At 46.5% G+C, this 18,741-nt stretch overlaps 1 protein-coding gene across 1 annotated transcript in view; it reads left to right on the top strand.

Annotated features, from left to right (window-relative positions):
* REPS2 (RALBP1 associated Eps domain containing 2) overlaps positions 1 to 18,741 on the top strand; it is a 136,652-nt gene that overhangs the window by 65,310 nt on the left and 52,601 nt on the right. Inside the window, 4 exon segments of the mRNA XM_045290744.1 lie at positions 2,064 to 2,133; positions 4,115 to 4,168; positions 9,194 to 9,239; positions 12,261 to 12,397. Coding sequence (XP_045146679.1) covers positions 2,064 to 2,133; positions 4,115 to 4,168; positions 9,194 to 9,239; positions 12,261 to 12,397 — 307 coding nt within the window.

Here is an 18,741-nt window from a genome sequence, read left to right as displayed (position 1 = left end):
GCCTGATCTAGATTTGAGGATGCCTGATCGAGGGAATGAGAACTGACTGGGAGAACAGACCCCTGGGAACTGCCTTGTTGCTATCAGAATCCCCACCTGTAATATATTGTCTATGGATTTAGCTTCCACGAAGGATGCCTGCAGTCCTCAGCTCCCATTGGATGAGTGGAACAAACAGACCTGAGCTGACTTCTCAGGAGATTCATCTTGTTGATATCAGACACCTGAGCTAGGGGTGGTACAAGGGTCCAGGTAGAGTATTGACTATTAGAGCAGACTCCACTGCACAGGCCTTCTGTGGTAATTCATAGCAGGCTTGTAGCTGACGGTATCCAGGTAGGGAAGGAATTGGCACACTTCAAATCGACCTTCTGCTTTGTGATTTTAGAGCAGGTGTTTTGTCCTGTTGGTTTTCTTTGTATAGCCAGAACTTGTGGCAATTAGGGAAGAAGACTACTTTTGGGGCCTGTGTTGCTGGGAGAAGGGGCAGGGACATTGAGAGAAGCGATATTCTTTCCATATATGACTCATTGTTGATTACTGATTTTTGCTTGTCTGCAATTCCGCAATGCTCTTCTCTGCTGCCCAGTTCAGTCTTTCAAAGCTGATCACAATTTCATTGTTGTATTTTTGCGGGAAGGGTTAGGATGATGGTGTTTTTATGCTACCATCTTCCCAGAATCCCAGTATCCTTTTATCCTGTTCTATTTATTTAGATCTCTATTAGTTTCTCTCAGTAATCTATGGATTTATTTTTTCTACCTTTTCTACTCTTGCCTAATTTTTTCCATGAAGATATCTGATTTATAATCCTGGTGGAAGAAGAAAATGAAAACAACCCATTGTTAGATACTTTCTCGTCTACCGAAACTCTGTTCCATTGGTGATAATAGATAGTTTTTTCTTCTTTATAATACTTTTACTTTGAGACATGATGGAAAAAATAATAGATACACATGGAAAATGAAGACATGATCAGACTTGATAGTGAAGACAATCTAACCAGAAACCTTTGTCTGTCAGTTAATATAGAAGCTTGAGTGTTGACATATGTACTGCAGGGCCAAAAGTGGTGATAATAGATTTTGGATGGGAAACTGCATATAGAGGCTTCATTGTAATGCCAAGAATTACTGCTTGACTAAGAACTGTTCAATCCTAGATAACCACCAAATATTTCTATGGATCCATTCTTTGGAACAGTTTAAAAACAGAAATATTACTCATCTTGCTGGGGTAGTTTGGATTCAGAGATGGACCATTTGTTTTGGTATATGAGGCAGCATGCAGTTTACTCCCTTTAAGTGTTTAAAATTAATTTTATTTGTTTTGTTGAATAGATTTAAAATACAACAAGCATGACCTATATTGATCCTCTCCTTCTGTCCTTGTTACCTATCTATTCACTCACCCTCAGTTCTCATATATCTTCAGTTTACATACATTAAAAACCAGCAGGGATATGTTTTCTTTAATTTCATTGAAGTTCTTAGAATATATCTTAGTTAATATTTTAGAAGAAATAAATTGACAGTAGATTTAAAATGGGATTTAAGAATTGATCACATTGTTGTTTTGTCTTCTTAATGTAAGTCAGAACATTTCCTATAAATGAGTTAGAAAAGTTTGATTTGCTCTTTAAAAAATTAGTGTATTTCCATAACAAGTGTATTTGATTAGAGCTTGATACCCTTTGCATAACAGATCCTGGCAAATACCTAGATTATGGGGCCATTTGTAGAAAAAGTACATAAAATACTGGTTTGTTTTTGGCTGAACGAACAAGTTCTATGTAGTTCTCTGGCTAGATTCCAAGTTAGATTCTGATGTAATGTGCAGTCTGTAAATCTGCCTCCATCTCAATTGTAAATTTCCCTCTCTATGCATGTAAAGTTTAAAATACAAATTAAGGTCTACCTCAGTAGGAGCTTGAAATAGTATTACACACCAGAGCTTACTGAAATATTAGGGCAAAATCTTGCTTTTAGAACATTTTCATCATACGTGCACACTACTTAATTTCCCTTCCCATCCATATAATTAATTTACTTTTTTCTCCTAAGAAGGCATCTGCCAAAGACATGGCTGACTTCCCGGTTCCTGCCCAAGAAGTGACTCTTGATGATAAACAAGGTAGGAGAAGAATGAATTTTCTTCCTTTAAGGACATTCTATCTAGGTAGCTTTGCGTGTGTGAACACCTTTGGACCGTTGACTAGTTGTTCTTCCATCATAATTGATAAGGAGGTGAAGAGGGTGGTGTCCAAAGCCTCCGACTCATTGACCCTGGACTCACTGCTGACCCTTCGACCACTCTGACACCTTGCTTTGGGATCTGCTCAGACTAATTAGAAGATGGATGCTGACAGAATTGAGACCTTAACATCTTTGGTTGACAGATAGGATCCCGGAACACGATGAGATATGTACCTGTGTCACTAGCTTAATCCACGAGGAAGTTCTTTTCTGACCCAGGCTTTCTGTCCCTGGGCTTTATCTGTCTCTCGGTGGTGTGGTGGGAGTGGGGGTGCCAGGGAGGCCAGCAGTACTTTTTTGCTTGTCTTGTGAGAAGCAGGACAATGCAGGGCGGTTCCGTGTGGTGGTGTTACCATCAGAAACAGGGATGCGGTGGTCTGACAGTCTAGCACAGCAGGAGTGGGACTCCACTCGCACAGGACTTCTGGGTACTGCTGTATTGTCAACCAGGCCCTGCTTCCCACACGGCTGCCTTCAGTCCTCAAAAACCAGAATGGTATGTTTTATCATGTAAAATTTGAAAATGAGCAAATGGAAGTTCAGACAGAATGAATCATTTGCTTCCTTGGGAAAGATTCCAAACTCTCTGAATCTCAAGCCAGCCTTCTTTCTTGTTGTCGATCCTGCCCGCAGAGGAGAGAGCCTTGTCCTAAGGGACGACATGTCAGTGAAGCTGTCTCAAGTTCATTGTTGAGACCTGCTGTTGCTTCAGGTTTGCGTTTGCAAACTTACTGACGGTGATCAGGGTTTTCACTGAGCAATAAATACTCTGCTCTCTACTTTAAGTCTTGCTCAGGAGAAGGTCGACAATTTGACTGCTAGCTGCAAACAGGATGCTTCATTCCTCCCTTTTAATTGGTGGATATTAGGCTATACGTTAGAATAACCCCGACAACTTAAAAAATCCTGAATTCTGGGCCTCACCCTCAGAGAGCTGATAGAATTGGTCTGAGTGTTAGGAAGGGAAAAAGAAACAAAACAACTAGGTGTCACTTCACTCATGGGGACCCCATGTGTGGCAGAGAACTGTGTTCCATGGGGTTCTCTGAACTAGGTCATTGGGCCTTTTTTCCCCGCCGGAGGGACCGATCGGTAGATTCCAACCTTTCAGTGGGCAGCACAGTGTGTTATTTCTTTGCACCACCTGGGATTCCCATCAGGAATGAAAATGTGGAAATTCCAGATATTTCATAGTAATACTATTCCTAGTCACTAGAGATGCTCTGAACTTAAAAAAAAAAAAAAAGGCACTCACTGCCATGGAATGAATTCTGACTGAAAGTGATGCCTCTGTTTTGAGAGAATTCCCTGTCCTAACACTGTGGGCAAGAAGCTTCCTACCTTATTGTGGAGACAGCCCTAAAAGGGTAATGGCCCTATCTCCATCCCGCCCCTGATGCGGGTCCTTGACTTCTGTCTCTGGGCAACAGCTATTTCAGGGTTAAAACACGACCCTACCCCCAAACCCGGTGCCTGGCAAGTTGTCACCAACTCAGAGCAACCCTGACAAGAAAGCCTTTTCTTTCTCCCACAGATCAGCTGTGGGCTTCGAACTGCTGGCTGTGCGATGAGCAGACCAAAGCTTAACTCACGATTTATCTCACTGGAAAGCTGAATGTAAAGCTTTGTTCTCTGTAGGAGGAGAACCCTCATTTGCATACGCCAGGAGGTCTTTTGTTGTAGTGACTGTTCTCCCACCGGAAGGCAGCGGTTTGTGCAGCACCCTCTAGTGGTTTGTAAGACTTTTTTTGGGTAAAGGATTCTTTGTCTTAATTGTAAAGTGCCTGAGAAATAAAACTTGATAGTTTTTTTTCTCCTTTCTTCCCCTTTCTCTCCACAATGAAACAATACATCATTAGCTTCAAACGCTACTACGGACGAAGCCTCACCAAAGGATGTGTCTGAGGATCCAGGTAGGAGCAGACCTTAATGTGGATAGATTTTTCTCTGTGGTTCTTTCTGATTTGAAAAGCTCCAGTTCCAGTGAGCGGGAGGCCACTTCATCGCTGAGAGTGACTTTTGGGGGCCTCCCTCAATCTCTCTCGGAACGTTCTCTTACAAGGAAACACTGGACCTTTTTATACTTTCCTTCTTCTCTGGGATGAGAAGCTGAGGATTCTGGTTCCACTGAAAAAGCGCCGGGCGAAGTTCAGCTCCTGGGAGCTGGAGCTGAGAGGGTTTCCGAGAGCTCCCGGGGCTTCTGTGTGGAGTAAGGCGCTGATGGAGTACCAGCTGGAGGCCCATAGCGGAGTATTGCCATTTCCAAAGCAAAAATCTCAAGTCCTTTAATTCTACCTAAGCACCAAGGAAGACACCCCGATGCTGCAGTAGTTAAATTGCTTGGCAGCTAACTGCAGTTTGAACCCATGGACCATCCCGCAGGGGGAGGACGTGGCCCATAAAGGTTTCCACAAAGGTTTGTTGCATAGAACGTTGTCCACCCTTCACTCTGAGTCACGGTTGTCCTGAAGGGCACGGGTTTGGTTTTGATGAACACCAGGATGTAAGAGCCTTCCATGATACTGGTGAAGGATAAGCATTCCCAAGGAAAGTCGTGACGGTGGCGGTCCAGTTTTCCTAACTCGTTGGACTGTGTCTGTGGACCCCGACTTAGCACTCTTGATGGTGGCCCCATCGTTGAACCAAGATGGTCTCTGGTTCAAAAGCCAACTGGCGAGGCGAGGGAAGATGTGATGATTCTGCACGTTGGCCATAAGGCTACTTGGCTCTTTTGCTGTTCTCTTCCGCATGGATTCAGTCGGGAGGGTGTTGAGAGGAACCAGTCGCCTTTGCAGGCTTCTGGTTAAAGGTTGGAACAGGATTGACTGCCACACTGGGGCTTCCACTGTGGTCAAAGATGCTCCAGACACCAAGTTTGCTCCAGACATAGCGGGGGTGGGGGGGTGGGGGGGGTGGGGGTGTGGCCGGGGGAGGGAGAGGGGAGAAGGGCCTTTGAGGGAAGAGGAGAGAGATTTGAAAATGAGTAGGAATCTGAATGAGAATACATGATTAATGCCAGAGAATCTAAATTTAGGAAGCTCCCCAGGTGATTCTGCTCCATAGCCTACTTGGGGAAAGGCTGTGTCTAAAAGGGAGTGTCTGGCCAGCGCCATTGGTTAAGCACTCAACGACTAGCCACAAGGTTTGAACCCACCAAGAGGCCCCTCAGAAGAGAGGCCTGGTGTTGTGCTTCCACCCGATGTAATGGTTCTGTTTGGTGTATGTACGTAAGGTTGCCATGAGTCTGAACGACTAAATGACGACAACAGCCACACCTCCAGAAGATGATGCTAATAAGTAGTCAATGACGGCTGTGGACCAATGGAGAGTCCGGAAGTGCTGAGGATTCCCAAGCCAGAGTCTGACGTTGGATATTCATTACTCCGGGAGTGGGGGGTGGGTAGGCAGGGGCATACTCTATTTGTGTAGGTTAAGCCCCACGTGGCTTCTTTCCACCTGCAGCCTCTGGAGCCAGATTAGATGCATCTGGGTTTTTGTGAACTTTGGATAGTGGTATCAGCAAAAGCTATGTCAATGTTCAGAGTTGAACCTGTGAGACTGGGGCTTCTCTGATAGCCTTTTAGGCTCATAACTTGATAACCACCACCCCACCCCTCTCCCGCCTCCACACCCCACCCCCACCACCCCCACCCCCGCCGGAGATTTTAGCGTGAGCAGCAAGTTGACTTTGGGGCACGGGTTTGAGACTTTATTTGTCACCTCCCCTCATTGAGTAGGACGTGGCCCCATCAAACAAACCTAAGTGCGACCGAGTGCTTGCAGCACCCCTGAATTGGTTTTCCACACTAAGCCCCAGAGCAGGCCGTGTGTTTTTTCCTAAGCATTCCTTCTCACTGCTGCCCCCTTCTGGAGGCCAGGGATTTGCGGGGCTATGTTCATTTTTTTCCCCTCAGCTTCTTTCAGCTAAATGAGAAGTGAGGTTCCATCTGTTGTTTCTGCCTGAATTCTCAACACAATGTGCCCTTGCCATTTTCGGCCGAGATCCACACTTCCCCAGTGGAGGCCGCTGAATCGTAGGGCCTTAGAAGACTGATGGAGGCCTTCACCTAGAAGAGACCTCTCCAGCCTCTTTTGCTTTGAAACCGGTGGAGTTTCCCCCCCAAGATCCGCCTGACAGATCTGTCTGCAGGTGGGGGAAGAAGCAGGCCCCTGCTGGGCTCCTCCTGCATTGGTTGTGTTGATGCTAATGCCAGTGTGTGGCAGATGACCAAGAGTGGTGGTCTGTCAGAGAGGTGAGGGTATTTCTTGTGAGCACCATCTTCATACGCCTGTACCCTTTACGTTGCTGAAAATGTGTGTAGGAAGGGGCTTCCAAAGGTCTGTGGGGAGATGGAGTTAAAGAGGACAGAATTTCCCCACACACTTTTTGGAGCCTCCACTTAATCCGTTGAGACGAATAGGGTTCTTGAAAACGTAACATTCCAACCTAGTTCAGCAGAACAGAATTAGTCTTTCTCTTGACGTTGTTGGGTCAGGCGGGTGGGTCACCCTCAGGCTGACTGCTGTGGTGATTTTAGCCCCATGGGCAGCCATGACCCAGTGTTTCTATTGGCTTTGAGCGCTTCTTCCCTTCCGTGACCTGCTCCCATCGAACCCCCTGTGCTGTTCTGGAAATAACTGAACATAGAAACCAAATTCCTAAGCCTGAACAATTAGGAATCTTTAGTTTTGCGTTCTGGAATGATAACCTTTGATCATTCTAAAATACGTTTTCAAAGTGCCTTGCTATCCCTCTGTGTGAAGCAGGGGCATGGCATTTTGTTACCCTGATTCTGGAGGTGAGGACAGGGAGGTCCCAGGAGGGGACAGGGAGCTCCTATGAAGAACTCAGGCCTGGGACTCCCACCTAACCCGAGCTGCTCTCCACGATTGAACATCGCCCTTTGCCCCGTCTGTCCAGTTATCTCTTACAAACAGGGCTCACCCCTCATTCCACACCCATTCCTAGCTCGGCAGAATGAAAAAGATAATGGCAGTTGACAAGGGAATTAATGGTTACCGTCGTTTGGTTTGGGGAACAGTATTTTAACGCAGCCACAAACTCTGCGGGAGCTGGAGTCTGAGGGAGAAGAGGAGCTGAGATCCAGTGGTGGGTGGCCTGCCGAGAGGGCTCCCCGGGTCCTGCCGTGAGTCCATCCCCACTGTTCCCCTGCCCTCCCCACCGAGGCAGGCCCCGTGGCTGGGAGGACCTGCTCTCCTTGGGCTGCAGTCTTTGTTGTCTGGCGTTTTGTAGGAGGGAGGCTTTTTTCTATCCCCATCCAAGATTGTGTGTGCCCACAATTGAGCTAGAGAGTCCTTGGGCACATGGGGCTTTCCAGGCTGGCTGTCGTGGTTCTGGCAGCATTGCAGAGGTTTGGCGTCTAGAGCTCCTTGTTCTCATGACAACAAGCCAAAGTGTTTAGGCCAGGAAAAGGCCTCTCTCTCTAAGAGCAGCTGAGCACGTCCAAGGGAATGTAAATTAGGGGTGTACTGTGTGCTATGTTAGTGTCTCTGAGCATCTTACCCAAGGATTTTTATGCTGCTCATAACTTTAGGCTGCTTCACAGCAAGGAGCTGTTCATCTTGGGAGCAGTGCAGCAGAGGGCGTAGGGTACTTCCGAGTGACGTTGCCTTTGGGAAGACTTGGTGCACTCAGATACAGATGGGCATCACTTAATGCCCATGATCTGTGAAATGGGACGTTCTGCGGTTTGGATGTTGTTCGGGCACCACATTAAAACAGAGGGGAGCCCACTTCTGGTGGTCTTTGTAGCCACCACTGCTGCTGGAACTGCCGGAGAGGGTTAGAGGAATGGGTGAGGAAGAGAGAGAGGGGATGTGAGGTGGTTTATTGAGCCCAGAAGCAGCCTGGGCCTGCTGGGTCCCAGAGCCACGTTCTCTGCTTTACCTGCTGGTGTCCCACCCACGGTCTAGAGCTACAAGAGTCTGGGGTCAGGGTCTTTAAAAACCATTCATGGGGAAATCATGAAAGAAGTGCTTTCTCTTAAACAAAAAAAGGGGGTGGGCCATAGGCATGTATGTGGTTATACGTTGCCTGAACAGATAATAAACAACACATTAATTCTACCTTTTCAATGAATTTTATGACATTTCATATTGAATAAATTTCAAAGTTTTCAAAACCTTTACTATCGCTCGTGGTTTCTAAAGTTGGCTCCCATAAGAATTGGAGCCATAAAAAACGAACAAGGTTTCAGCTTTCCTTAAATTCTTCTAATGACTCTGGACAATTTGTGATGGGAGATTGAGGCGCCACAGGTGTCGATCATGAAATCTGATGAGGAAAAGTCTCAGGCTTGCCAGAATATGTGAAGATTTCGTTCCGTTCTCTAGTATGATTTGGTCCTAGAGACCTGGAGCCCAGCATGGTTTTCTTCTTGGGAAAGCTGCGGGGCTCATTTCAACAGTCCTGTGGGCTGTGATTTCTTGGGGCCTTGCTGCTGTTGCAGTTTATTTTAAGAACTGCGGATCCCAAGAGGTTTCTTCGTAGTCTTCAGGAGAGGTTTATTCAGAATCAATTACTAGGCTACCAGGGTCGACTGAGATACCTGAAAGTACAAAGCCATCATTATACATAGATACATACTTCTTGGAAAGACTGTCTTCTTTGCAATTCCAGAATTCTAGCCTGGAATTTCATTATTCATCAACTTCAATGTGAGGAATGGCTTCTTAATGTTCTGATGAAAGGGGAAAAAATATGTTGATTTTCCTCTCCTTTTAATGGTGCCATTAGTTGTAGAAATAAATAAAAGTAAGAAATTATGAGCCTGTGGATGCCATCCAAGTTCCCCACATGGCCACCTGTGCCCGGTGTGTACCTGTGGATGTGCACTACACTGGCCCGGGCCCTGCAGAGAAACCTGTTGAACTGCAGAATGGAAATCCAAGCAAACAACAAATAATCTTTGTTTCAGCGACTCCTAAGGATTCCAACAGTCTCAAAGCAAGACCAAGATCCAGGTAGTGCTTGTTTAATTTCTGCTTTAATACCCTTTGTGCACCACCCCTGCCTCAGTATACAAACCTAACCTGTGTTTTGAGTTGAGTTGGAGATGTATATATATATATGTATGTATATATAAAGAAATAGAAATAAAATTGTATAAAAGCATTAGAATATGACTGAAAATAGCTATAAAATATATGTGAAGGGGATTTAAAAAGTTCCTGGAAAATTCATTATCTTTTAATTCCGCTATTCCATGAACCTTTTTAAAGTGCCTTTACATACATATATATTCTTATGGGTTTGTATCCTGGTCTGACTTGGAGATTATGACACCCAACTGGGTCTCAAATGAAGGGAATCAAATTATTTTATCTTCCTTTTAAAAATAATCAAGCCTTCTTGGGGAAGAGGGGAACTCATCATCCCACACAACGGCATTCATCATTTTGCTATACAAGGATAAGTCACGCAGTATTGCTATGAACGCATAGGAACCTTGATTAAAGCAAGCCGGCAGGCAGCACGTGAAGCTATTGCTTCTCAGCATATCGCCCATCTCCGTTGCTACGCTTTTAAAGGCGGCGTTTCCGTGTCTCCCACCCTTCCCTGAAAGAATTGTGTGCTCTTTGATTTACATCACGGCGGAACGGCCGTCCGGGCATTCTCAAGGGACTCAAATTGTGTTCCCTTTCCATATATAGGTCTTTTGAGTTCGAAGATCAGAAAAGTCCGAAGGAGCAAGATCAGAGTTGGAAGGTGGGCTAGAGTAGCATTTCCCCCCGGAATTCTCCTGGGCCAGCCGTTGCTGCCCTCAGAGATTGAGCGCAAAGCCATGGTTGTGATGGAAAACAGTTCTTCCCATGCAGTTTTTTTCTGGCCTTTTTCTCAACAATACAGTTTTCCCTTTTCATTAAACTTCGTAGTAATGAGCCCCCATGTTCGTCTTATGTCCTTGGAGAAAATCGATTTAGAAATCCAAAAAATACAGTCGCGGTTACCTTCTCCGTGGACATGTTTGTTGACCTCTTTGCCTTGGATTGAACTGGCCCAGCAGATCCCCTCGGAAGCCACTGTGTCGATTGGACCTCTCTTTGTGTAAAGTGCTCTAGATGACCAGGAGATCAGTGCCTTCCTGAGAGAGCTTGTTTGCAGCCACTGCTGATCAAAGAGACATGTTTGAAGCTATCTTATTTGGAATAAAACATTGCATGTATGAACTGGAGCCCCCCTTAGTAGCAATACTTTTTGACTTACTCTTGTATGTTAATTGGTCATGGATGCCATCTCGCTTATTTGATACTCAGCACCTTTCCATAGAAATACACAGATTGTATGTGGCCATGGGCTAAGTGGTTGTGGGGTAGTATGGGATCTACCTGAAACCCGTAAGAGCTGGAACTGGATGGGGGGGCCTTGGTTTTCCAGGTCTTGCAAGTTTTCGGTCTTTGGCAGGGCGCAGTCTTACTGCTGTACTAACCCTCTCTATTAGCGGCAGCCGGTTCAGTGCTCCTTCTCAGCCAGGTTTCTACCTGACTCAGGTTCTGAGTTTCACAGAGTATGTGTATTTATTGATTTTTTAAAGAAATTGTTACTATTAAAAGATGTCAGAAAGTCTATACCTGGCATAAAAGGTCTTTGAATTTCTAGTTAGGGCCACCAATTTCCTTTTAAACTATGAGCTCCCACCAAACACCTTTGCTTTCACATTAGCCATTTTACATGAGAGTGCTGGGACCATCTTCCCTACTAGCCCGCTGCGTGCCTTGTTGCCTTGTCTGCTTTCTTGGCTGTTACAGAGGCCACCAGAGAGGATGTCACATGGCCGTATGGTGGCTTTCCTTTCCTTTGGCAGACAAAGAAAACCCTGAAATTCCCTAAATGAAACCTTGAGGCAAACTCATCCAGGGAATGAACAACTCGCTATGCCAGAAGCAGCTTGGCTGAGAAGGCAAGGAGCATGATTGTCTTTGTAGAGTGTCACTCAGATCACTGGATAGGAAGACCAGCTCTAATGAAGAGGTGTCAGGCTCTTCCTTGATGTGAAGGGTCGTGGAGAGGCCGAGTAGCACAGATATACCCATGTGGCTCTCCCAAGTCCTCTTCTTGATTATCATCATTGGGAACCTTTCGTTAAGCCTGTTCCCAAGTAATAGGCCAAGGGACTGAGGTAGAATGAATTTAGGGAGGCAGTAGGTCTCTATGGGACAATCCAGCCACTGTTGCCAAAGGAGTGCTTCCCTGACTCACAAGGCAAGAACAGAACGTTTTGTAAATGGAATTTAGAGACTGAACACTTGGTGCTTGAAGTGTACGCCTGCAACTTTACTAGCTGGGTGACCTTTGGTCAATCATTTAGTTCATGGGTCTTTAAATGTCATCACGGGAGTCACAGTCTCCAAGCTTGCCTCCTTGAGTACCGCCTTCAACAGATTGGAGGCAATGCTTCAGACAGGGTTTGTGCTTTGAAAATTTCCCAAAGAACCCCCATTTCTCAAGGCACGAAAATCTGTACCCCTAAACCCGATTGATGCATGTGTCTACCGCCCTGCCCCACCATTCCATTTGTGGCATATTTTTAATAAATCATATTATTGGGGGCTCTGACAGCTCTTGTAATTCTTACCTTCAGTGTATCCTCCCGGCTCCATCGGCGCCGGTCATCACATTTGCATGTCAACCAGGGAAGGAGCCTGCACTCCATCCATACCCTGCGGCCCTTTGCTTCAAATATGGAAGGCTGTAAGCCGAAGGGTTTTCAGGCTGTTCTTGTTGATCAGTCCAGTAACCACCGATCTGACTCTACATTGTTTCCTTCTGAGTACATGTAGGTCTAAGGTCTAAGGAGCTTTAAGAAGATCCCAACTCATGATTGGGGTGGGGGCAATTCTTGTCAACCGGGGGGCATCTGCCCGGGGAACTTGGTCACCCCTTTGCGGTCATGCTGACTCAGAGGGTATTTTCCATTTCAAGATCCAACTGCCAAGAGTAAAGCTGTGCCATTTCCCTCCTGACCTCCCCTTATTTTGCTGCAGATCTTACTCTAGCACCTCCATAGAAGAGGCCATGAAAAGGGGCGAGGACCCTCCCACCCCACCACCGCGGCCACAGAAAACCCATTCCAGAGCCTCCTCCTTGGATCTGAATAAAGTCTTCCAGCCCACTGTGCCAGGTGAATTCACACCCCACCCCAGTCCTTGCCCTCCTGGTCGGAGCCAGTTGGTGGGTGTGGATCCCAGAGGCCTTTGGGAGTCCAGAGGAAGGGCACTGGGGGCGTGCTCTTGGTCCGGGTTCTCCAGGGTCGGGGAGGCAGGTTGAGCACACTTGCTTTGGCCCCAGCTTTAGTAAATTCTGTAGCAAGAAGTAGAAAACGGAGGCCACCCCAGACAGCCTTGAGTGAGGGGTTGGGGTCTTGTTCTCAGCACCACGGTAACGTGTAAACAAAGTCGTTGTCTATCACAGCGGCTACCACAATGAGCTCAAGCATAGGAACAACTGCGATGAAGGTGCAGGACTGGGCAGCGTGTGGTTCTGTGGTGTGTGTTCCTATGGGTCAGAACCGACTGGATGGAACCTAACAGCAATAGCAACAACATTTCCTCTGACCCTTGTGTTTGCAAGGCCTTGGTGATCAACAGCTTAACTTGAACCTTCTCTGACATGTATTCTTATGGTGAAGATCCTGTGTCCCATAGGATTTAGTGCTAAGGGGCTTGTTCTAAGTAAGTCTGCCTGATGGTTAGGCAGTTGGTGGAGGGATCAAGGGCAATGACCCCTTAAGGTAGGAAGAAGTCTGAGGCTTCTGGCTTGGGGCGTTGTGATGCCAACTGCCGCATAGCTGGGCTGGAATTCGGGGAGCTCAGAAGAGCCTGTCTAAAGCCTCCTGAGAATCCAAGCACCCTAGCCCTGCCTTAGGGAAAATGATGGAGTACAGCCCCATCCCAAATGTTATTTTGGAAGCAGCAAGGGCCTTTCCACCGACGAATGCAGACATGCTGCGAGTATTTCCTGGAACTCTTTGTCTGTATCTGTGTGCGTTTGCGATCCAGCCAGCCTCAGATGCTAGTGATTTGAGATGATGATCTTTCCTCCTAAAGTGAGACAAGACTTTCCATGGCTGACACATTAGCATGACCTCGGTGTCCGGGCAGAGCACAGCAGGTTTTATTTGTTCTAATAAAGTCCTATCCTCACAGTAACGTTAGAGATTGGTTTTTTTTAAGACACTAGACTCTGGGACTCCCTATGAAATCCGAGTCTCTGCCGTGAGTTCATCCGGCAAAAATTTGCCTTGAATCCACAACCCACCCTCCCAACCTCGCTCCATCCTTTGATCTGGATTCTAGCTTAACTTCATAGTCACTGGTATTTGGTGTAGGGGGCAGCCCCGGATGCTGATGCTCTTTAAAAAACAAACACCCCACAAGGCAGGTGGATAATAATCGAGCCGAGTCTTCTGTGGATCCATGGAAATGCAAACAGTCTGGGCAGCAATCTCTGCCCATGAGGGAGGCTGGCCTGTTTTGCACATCTCTCGAGTGGGGTAACCAGCCAGGAGATGCCAACCAGGTTGGGGATCTGACATCCTAGGGGTTTTGAGCCAAATACAGTGGAAACGATAAAACTGGAGGCAGAGCCCAGCTCAGCTGCTTATTAATTAACATTGGGTTTTAGGCAATATATCTACTCTGCAGGAAAGAGCTGCCTCGTGTGGTTTCAGGGGAGATAATAAACATAATCGGAATCCCCGCTCTCCTTTGTCACCACACCACCAGGATCACACGTTATTACTGATTTTGTATTTCTATCTTTGCTGTTGGTTGAGAGGCCTTGTAGAAAACGCTACACAATCCAGTTATCCCACCAGCAACATTGTCTGAGGGTGTTGTATGACATGCCAACACTGGTTAGTGCTCATCTTTTCAATCCTTGCCAATCTAGGAGGGGGCTCCCAGTGAAGCGAACCAACTTTTCTTATCATTTTTTTAAGAACTTAATTGAGAGCTCAGAAAGCTTGCCCAGCTTTCGTGGCTGCATCCCTCTGCCTCACCCTGTGGCCACAGAGACCTCTTGCCTGCATATTGTTCTCGGAGGTGCTGGGCCTCTGATCACAAACACATGGGCATGGAGGTGGGCACGGTGCTGCTAACTTACTGCTGCACTGGGGCATTGTCCCTCCAGTCCCTGCCCCACCCCCACCCCCTCGTGCTCTCCTCTTTATCGTGCAGGACAGACTCTCTCTGGCCTGTTCTGCCTGTTTTTAACAATAGGATAAGGGAAGTTATAAAAAGGGAAGAAAATGAGAGGTGACACAAGCTATGTAGACTTGAGCTATAGAAGCAGGAGATAGAAATGAAACTAATGTTAAAACCAAAAAAAGATTCATCCGCTTGTGGAAAGCAGACTGTGAGACAAAGTTAGCAAGACTGAGGGGCCTCCTAAAGTGGTATGGATGGAAAAGGCACCGAGGTGGCAGAATGAAAGAGGATAGATGGCAAACCATAACACAAAGATTGAGTGGTTACTCAATAGGAGGGAAGGTGCTTATACAATGGAAGCAGGAGGAGACAGCTAAAAGACTTTGGACCTTGGGCGGGAGAGACCACAGGCTCTCTCAGGATAGGGTAGGATTTACGGGAATGACTGAGAAGTAGGTGGGTGACTCAACATGTGAGGGAAAAAATAACAAAGGGGGGCTTAGTACCTCCATAAAAGGGTGCAAGGTCAACTTTGGAAATGATGAGACAATTGGCTTACACTTTGACATCTGGGAAGAGAGTGAGCAGGAGGCCTGGTAGCACAGTGGGTTATGTATGTGTTAGGCTGCTAACCACATGGTCAGCAGTTTGAAACCACCAGTTGCTTTACGGAGAAAGATGAGGCTTTCTACTCTGGTAGCAAGTTACTGTCTGAGAAACTCAGTGGCAATTCTACCCTGCCGGAGTGACTCGAGACCATTGAGTGTGGTTTGGGGTTTTGGGGGAGACAACTCCAGGCTGCACACAGGGTTAACGCGCTCTTCTGCTAACCGAAAGGCTGGAAGTTCAAGTCCCACCCCACCCCCCACCCCCACCCCGGCTCCTGAGAAGAAAGTCTGGTGATCAATTCCAAAACTGGTTCTCGTCCGAGGCAACGTGATGGTATTGGGTTTGATCACACTTCCTGCTCGGGATTGGCATCAAACCAAGAAGGTAGTGGGGGGGGGGGGAGGTAGTGGTGGTGAGAGGTTGTGGTTCACAGGAAGAAGCTGCTCTGAAATGGTAAGGGTGGGTCATGGGGAGTTCACCATGTGCACCTCTTCACAGTCCCCAATAGCTGCTGTGTTTGAGTAGCAAGAGCGTCTGTGAGGGATGAGGTCTGTGTACACAACCCCCGGCTTGCTCAGTGATGGTTCCATTTTATAGCGCTGGATGGATAGCCACGAAATACCTTTTCTTATTGAAATTCCTGTAAGAAAAATCACACTGTGAAGCCAATCCTTTGTAGACCCAAACCTCCTTTTTCCCCTCAGCAGTTCGTTTTCATGAGGTTTGTTGACTGGGGAAAAAGGGCTTTCTTCTGTGTGCCGTGGGGTGTGAAAGATTTCCTGCTTCCTCTCTCGCTTCTGACCTGAGCTCTCCTCAGCCAGACCTGAGCTCTCCCTGGTGACTGTCGGAAACCTCACTGCCTCTGCTTCGCAGGTCTGTGCCAGTCACTTAGCATTCGCCTGGCAGAGGGCCAGAGAGTCCGTGGAGGACACGGAGCTGTTCCTTCAAGCCATCAGACCCAGAATGTTCTTCACTGCTACCGGAATCCAAGTGCGAACCCTGGCCCCGTGGGTAGGCCTCGCTGCCAGCGAGGCTTATTTTCCTCCCAAAGTGGAGAATGGACGTTGGGGGACAGCTTTTCCCACCCCACTCCATTTGGCCCAAATCATTGTGATTCACAATCTGCAAAAGGTGGTCAGGGCTGAAACAAAGCACAGCCGTGGGTCACGTCAGCCTGTGAGAGGGGCATTTCCTTGCTCCGCTTTTGACAAACCGATCATGAAGAACTCTTCAAAGGCCAGTCCGTGGTTAAGAGCTGATGGTGTGTCCAGGTCATCTTATGAAGCTGTTTAGACAACAAGGGTAGCTTTGTGTGTGTATGAGTCAGAAAGCTGTCTGATAGAGATGGTGTGGAAGAGGCCTGTGTTTGTAAATAAATTTACAGAGGCTTTCAGCAGGGACGTTTGCAGGGGGACTGGTAACTGGTTGCCTGTGAAGAAGGGGAGAGGATGCCTGGGAACAGGAGAGAGAGAGAGAGAGAGAGAGAGAGAAGCTGACTTTCTCCTGAATAGCCATGTATCAGTTTAATTTCATATCACATACAATTATTACCTATTACATCAAAAAATTCTAAACCTGCCATGACCAGATGGTGCATGAAAGCACTAGAGAGGCCCTTCCTGGCTGAGGTTACCTGTCAGACTTGCCTGCCATTTGGTATCTACAGTCTCCGCAGAACCATCTGTCACCAAGTGAAGGGACAGCATTCCAGAGCATTCTTTAAGGATCTGAATGTTCCCTCAGAATCATTATTACCTCCTCAACTCCCCCTCAACCTGGAGGAATATTTTTTTTTTGGGGGGGGGGCTATCTGGGCTGCTAACTGCAAGGTCAGCCGTTCAAAACCACCAATTGCTCTGCAGAAGAAGGAGGAGGTTTTCCATTCCGGTACAGAGTTACAGCCTCCCCAAGTCCCAGGGGGCAGTTCTACTCTGCAGAGTCGGAATGAGTCTGAACCAACTCCATGACAGCAAGTTTGGTATGGGTTTGGTTCCAGGTCTCTATGGGAGATGTGCAGTTCAACAGAGTGTCATGACCTAGCTCAGACAAGTGTTTATTGAGCAGTGAATTGATCAGAGTCTATTCTGGGGGTTCGAAAGTGAATCTTTATGTAACTGAGAAATACTGAACCCCCTTGGGAGAAAGTATTCTCAAGATATTCAGTGTTAGGCCAATTGCTGTCTCGTGTCCTATATTTTCTGTACAGTAGTCAATGCATCTGAATGGGAGGGGATTTTTGGCAAGAATACTTCCTAGTTTTGTGGAAGTCTTCTTATTGCACCCCATTAGAAAATCTCTCGTGTGTAATTCCGGTTTTGTGAGGTTTGATGGATCAGTATATTTAGGTAGTATCAGCCTCATACCTGTTCAGAATCCATGAGACGAAGTCTACCATTCTTGCCTTTTAAGGATTATTTTGGCTGTACTTTTCCCAAGACAGATCAGTTCATCTTTTTAGCAGTCCATGTGTTTTCAATATTTTTGTCCAGCACTACAATGCAAATGCATCGATTCTTCTTCAGTCTTCTTATTCACGGCCCAACTGTCACATGCATACGAGGCGACTGAAAATGCCATGGCTGGGGTCAGGTGCATCTTAGTCCTCAGAGTTACACCCCTGCTTTTCAATACTTTACAGGGCTCTGGTGCTTCGATTTATTATTTTATTGGGAATTGTAAGATGGTGATCCACTTAATTTTATCTCTTCTGTATTTATTAAATGGGACTATGATTTATTAACCAGGTTCCTATTGTTGGACATTTAGCCTGTGTGACTTATCACGAAGGCTGTGGGTGGAAGGAAACCATAAAGCAATACACTTCTTGGCAGTAAGTTTCTTATGTGCATCTGCGGTTGTAGAATTACATAAAAACTGAAATAGACTTCAGTGATGGTGAGCAGGAAAAGTTACCTTCTTCATGCAACCGGCATTTCCTGTGTGCTTGACAATATATGAAGAATTCCCAGAAAATTTGGAGAATGCCCCACCAGGCAAGGTTAACAGTCAAGTTATAGGCGGCTGTGCACAAGGTACTGGGTCTGGGTGTTCTCTAGACTGGATTAACAGCAGCTGTCTTGGGGATGGATGGACACAGAGCTGTTGAACTAAACTCTGAAGCCTGGCTATGATTTTTAGTGTCAAATTCTGCTGATTCTTCCTTGGCACCTGCCTTGGTTCACTACTTAGGATCTACCATAGTCCAGGCTATTATAGTCATCTCAAATCTGGTTTGCTTGATTCATTCTTCCTAAGTCAGGATTCATTTCTTCAAGCACAGCTGTGATGTCACCTTCCTACTCAAAAAGCTCCCAGGACCTACTGTGTAAACATCACAGTCCTTTGTCTTGACAACCGAACCTGAAGTCCTGAAAAGACCTTGGTGTTCCAGAGGAGAGGGGACTGGGGAAATGTATTTCAGGAAGAAAATGGAGACCCAAAATCTCCAGGCAGTTGGCTGGGTAAAGAGAGAGGATATTGAAGGAGGAGGCGCGTGTAGACAGGGTTCTTTGAAAGGCTCAGGGTGACAATGTCATAGCTGCGTGGGGGCGGGGTGCATGGGAGAGGGTGAGAAACGGTGATGGGGAGGAGTTGTCCTCACACATTAATTTTGAAATGTTTATGTTTCCGACAGTTGCTCTGAATATATGTTGCATTTTAAAAATTCATGGTGGGAAAGAGATAGCTCCATTAAACTCGTTTCAGTTTT

This window comes from Echinops telfairi, unplaced genomic scaffold (genome assembly GCF_000313985.2).
Source record: "Echinops telfairi isolate 266 unplaced genomic scaffold, ASM31398v2 ScPeMD7_53;HRSCAF=182, whole genome shotgun sequence".
In the NCBI taxonomy this organism is placed as follows: Eukaryota; Metazoa; Chordata; class Mammalia; order Afrosoricida; family Tenrecidae; genus Echinops; species Echinops telfairi.
This window is presented reverse-complemented; position numbering and strand designations above follow the sequence as displayed.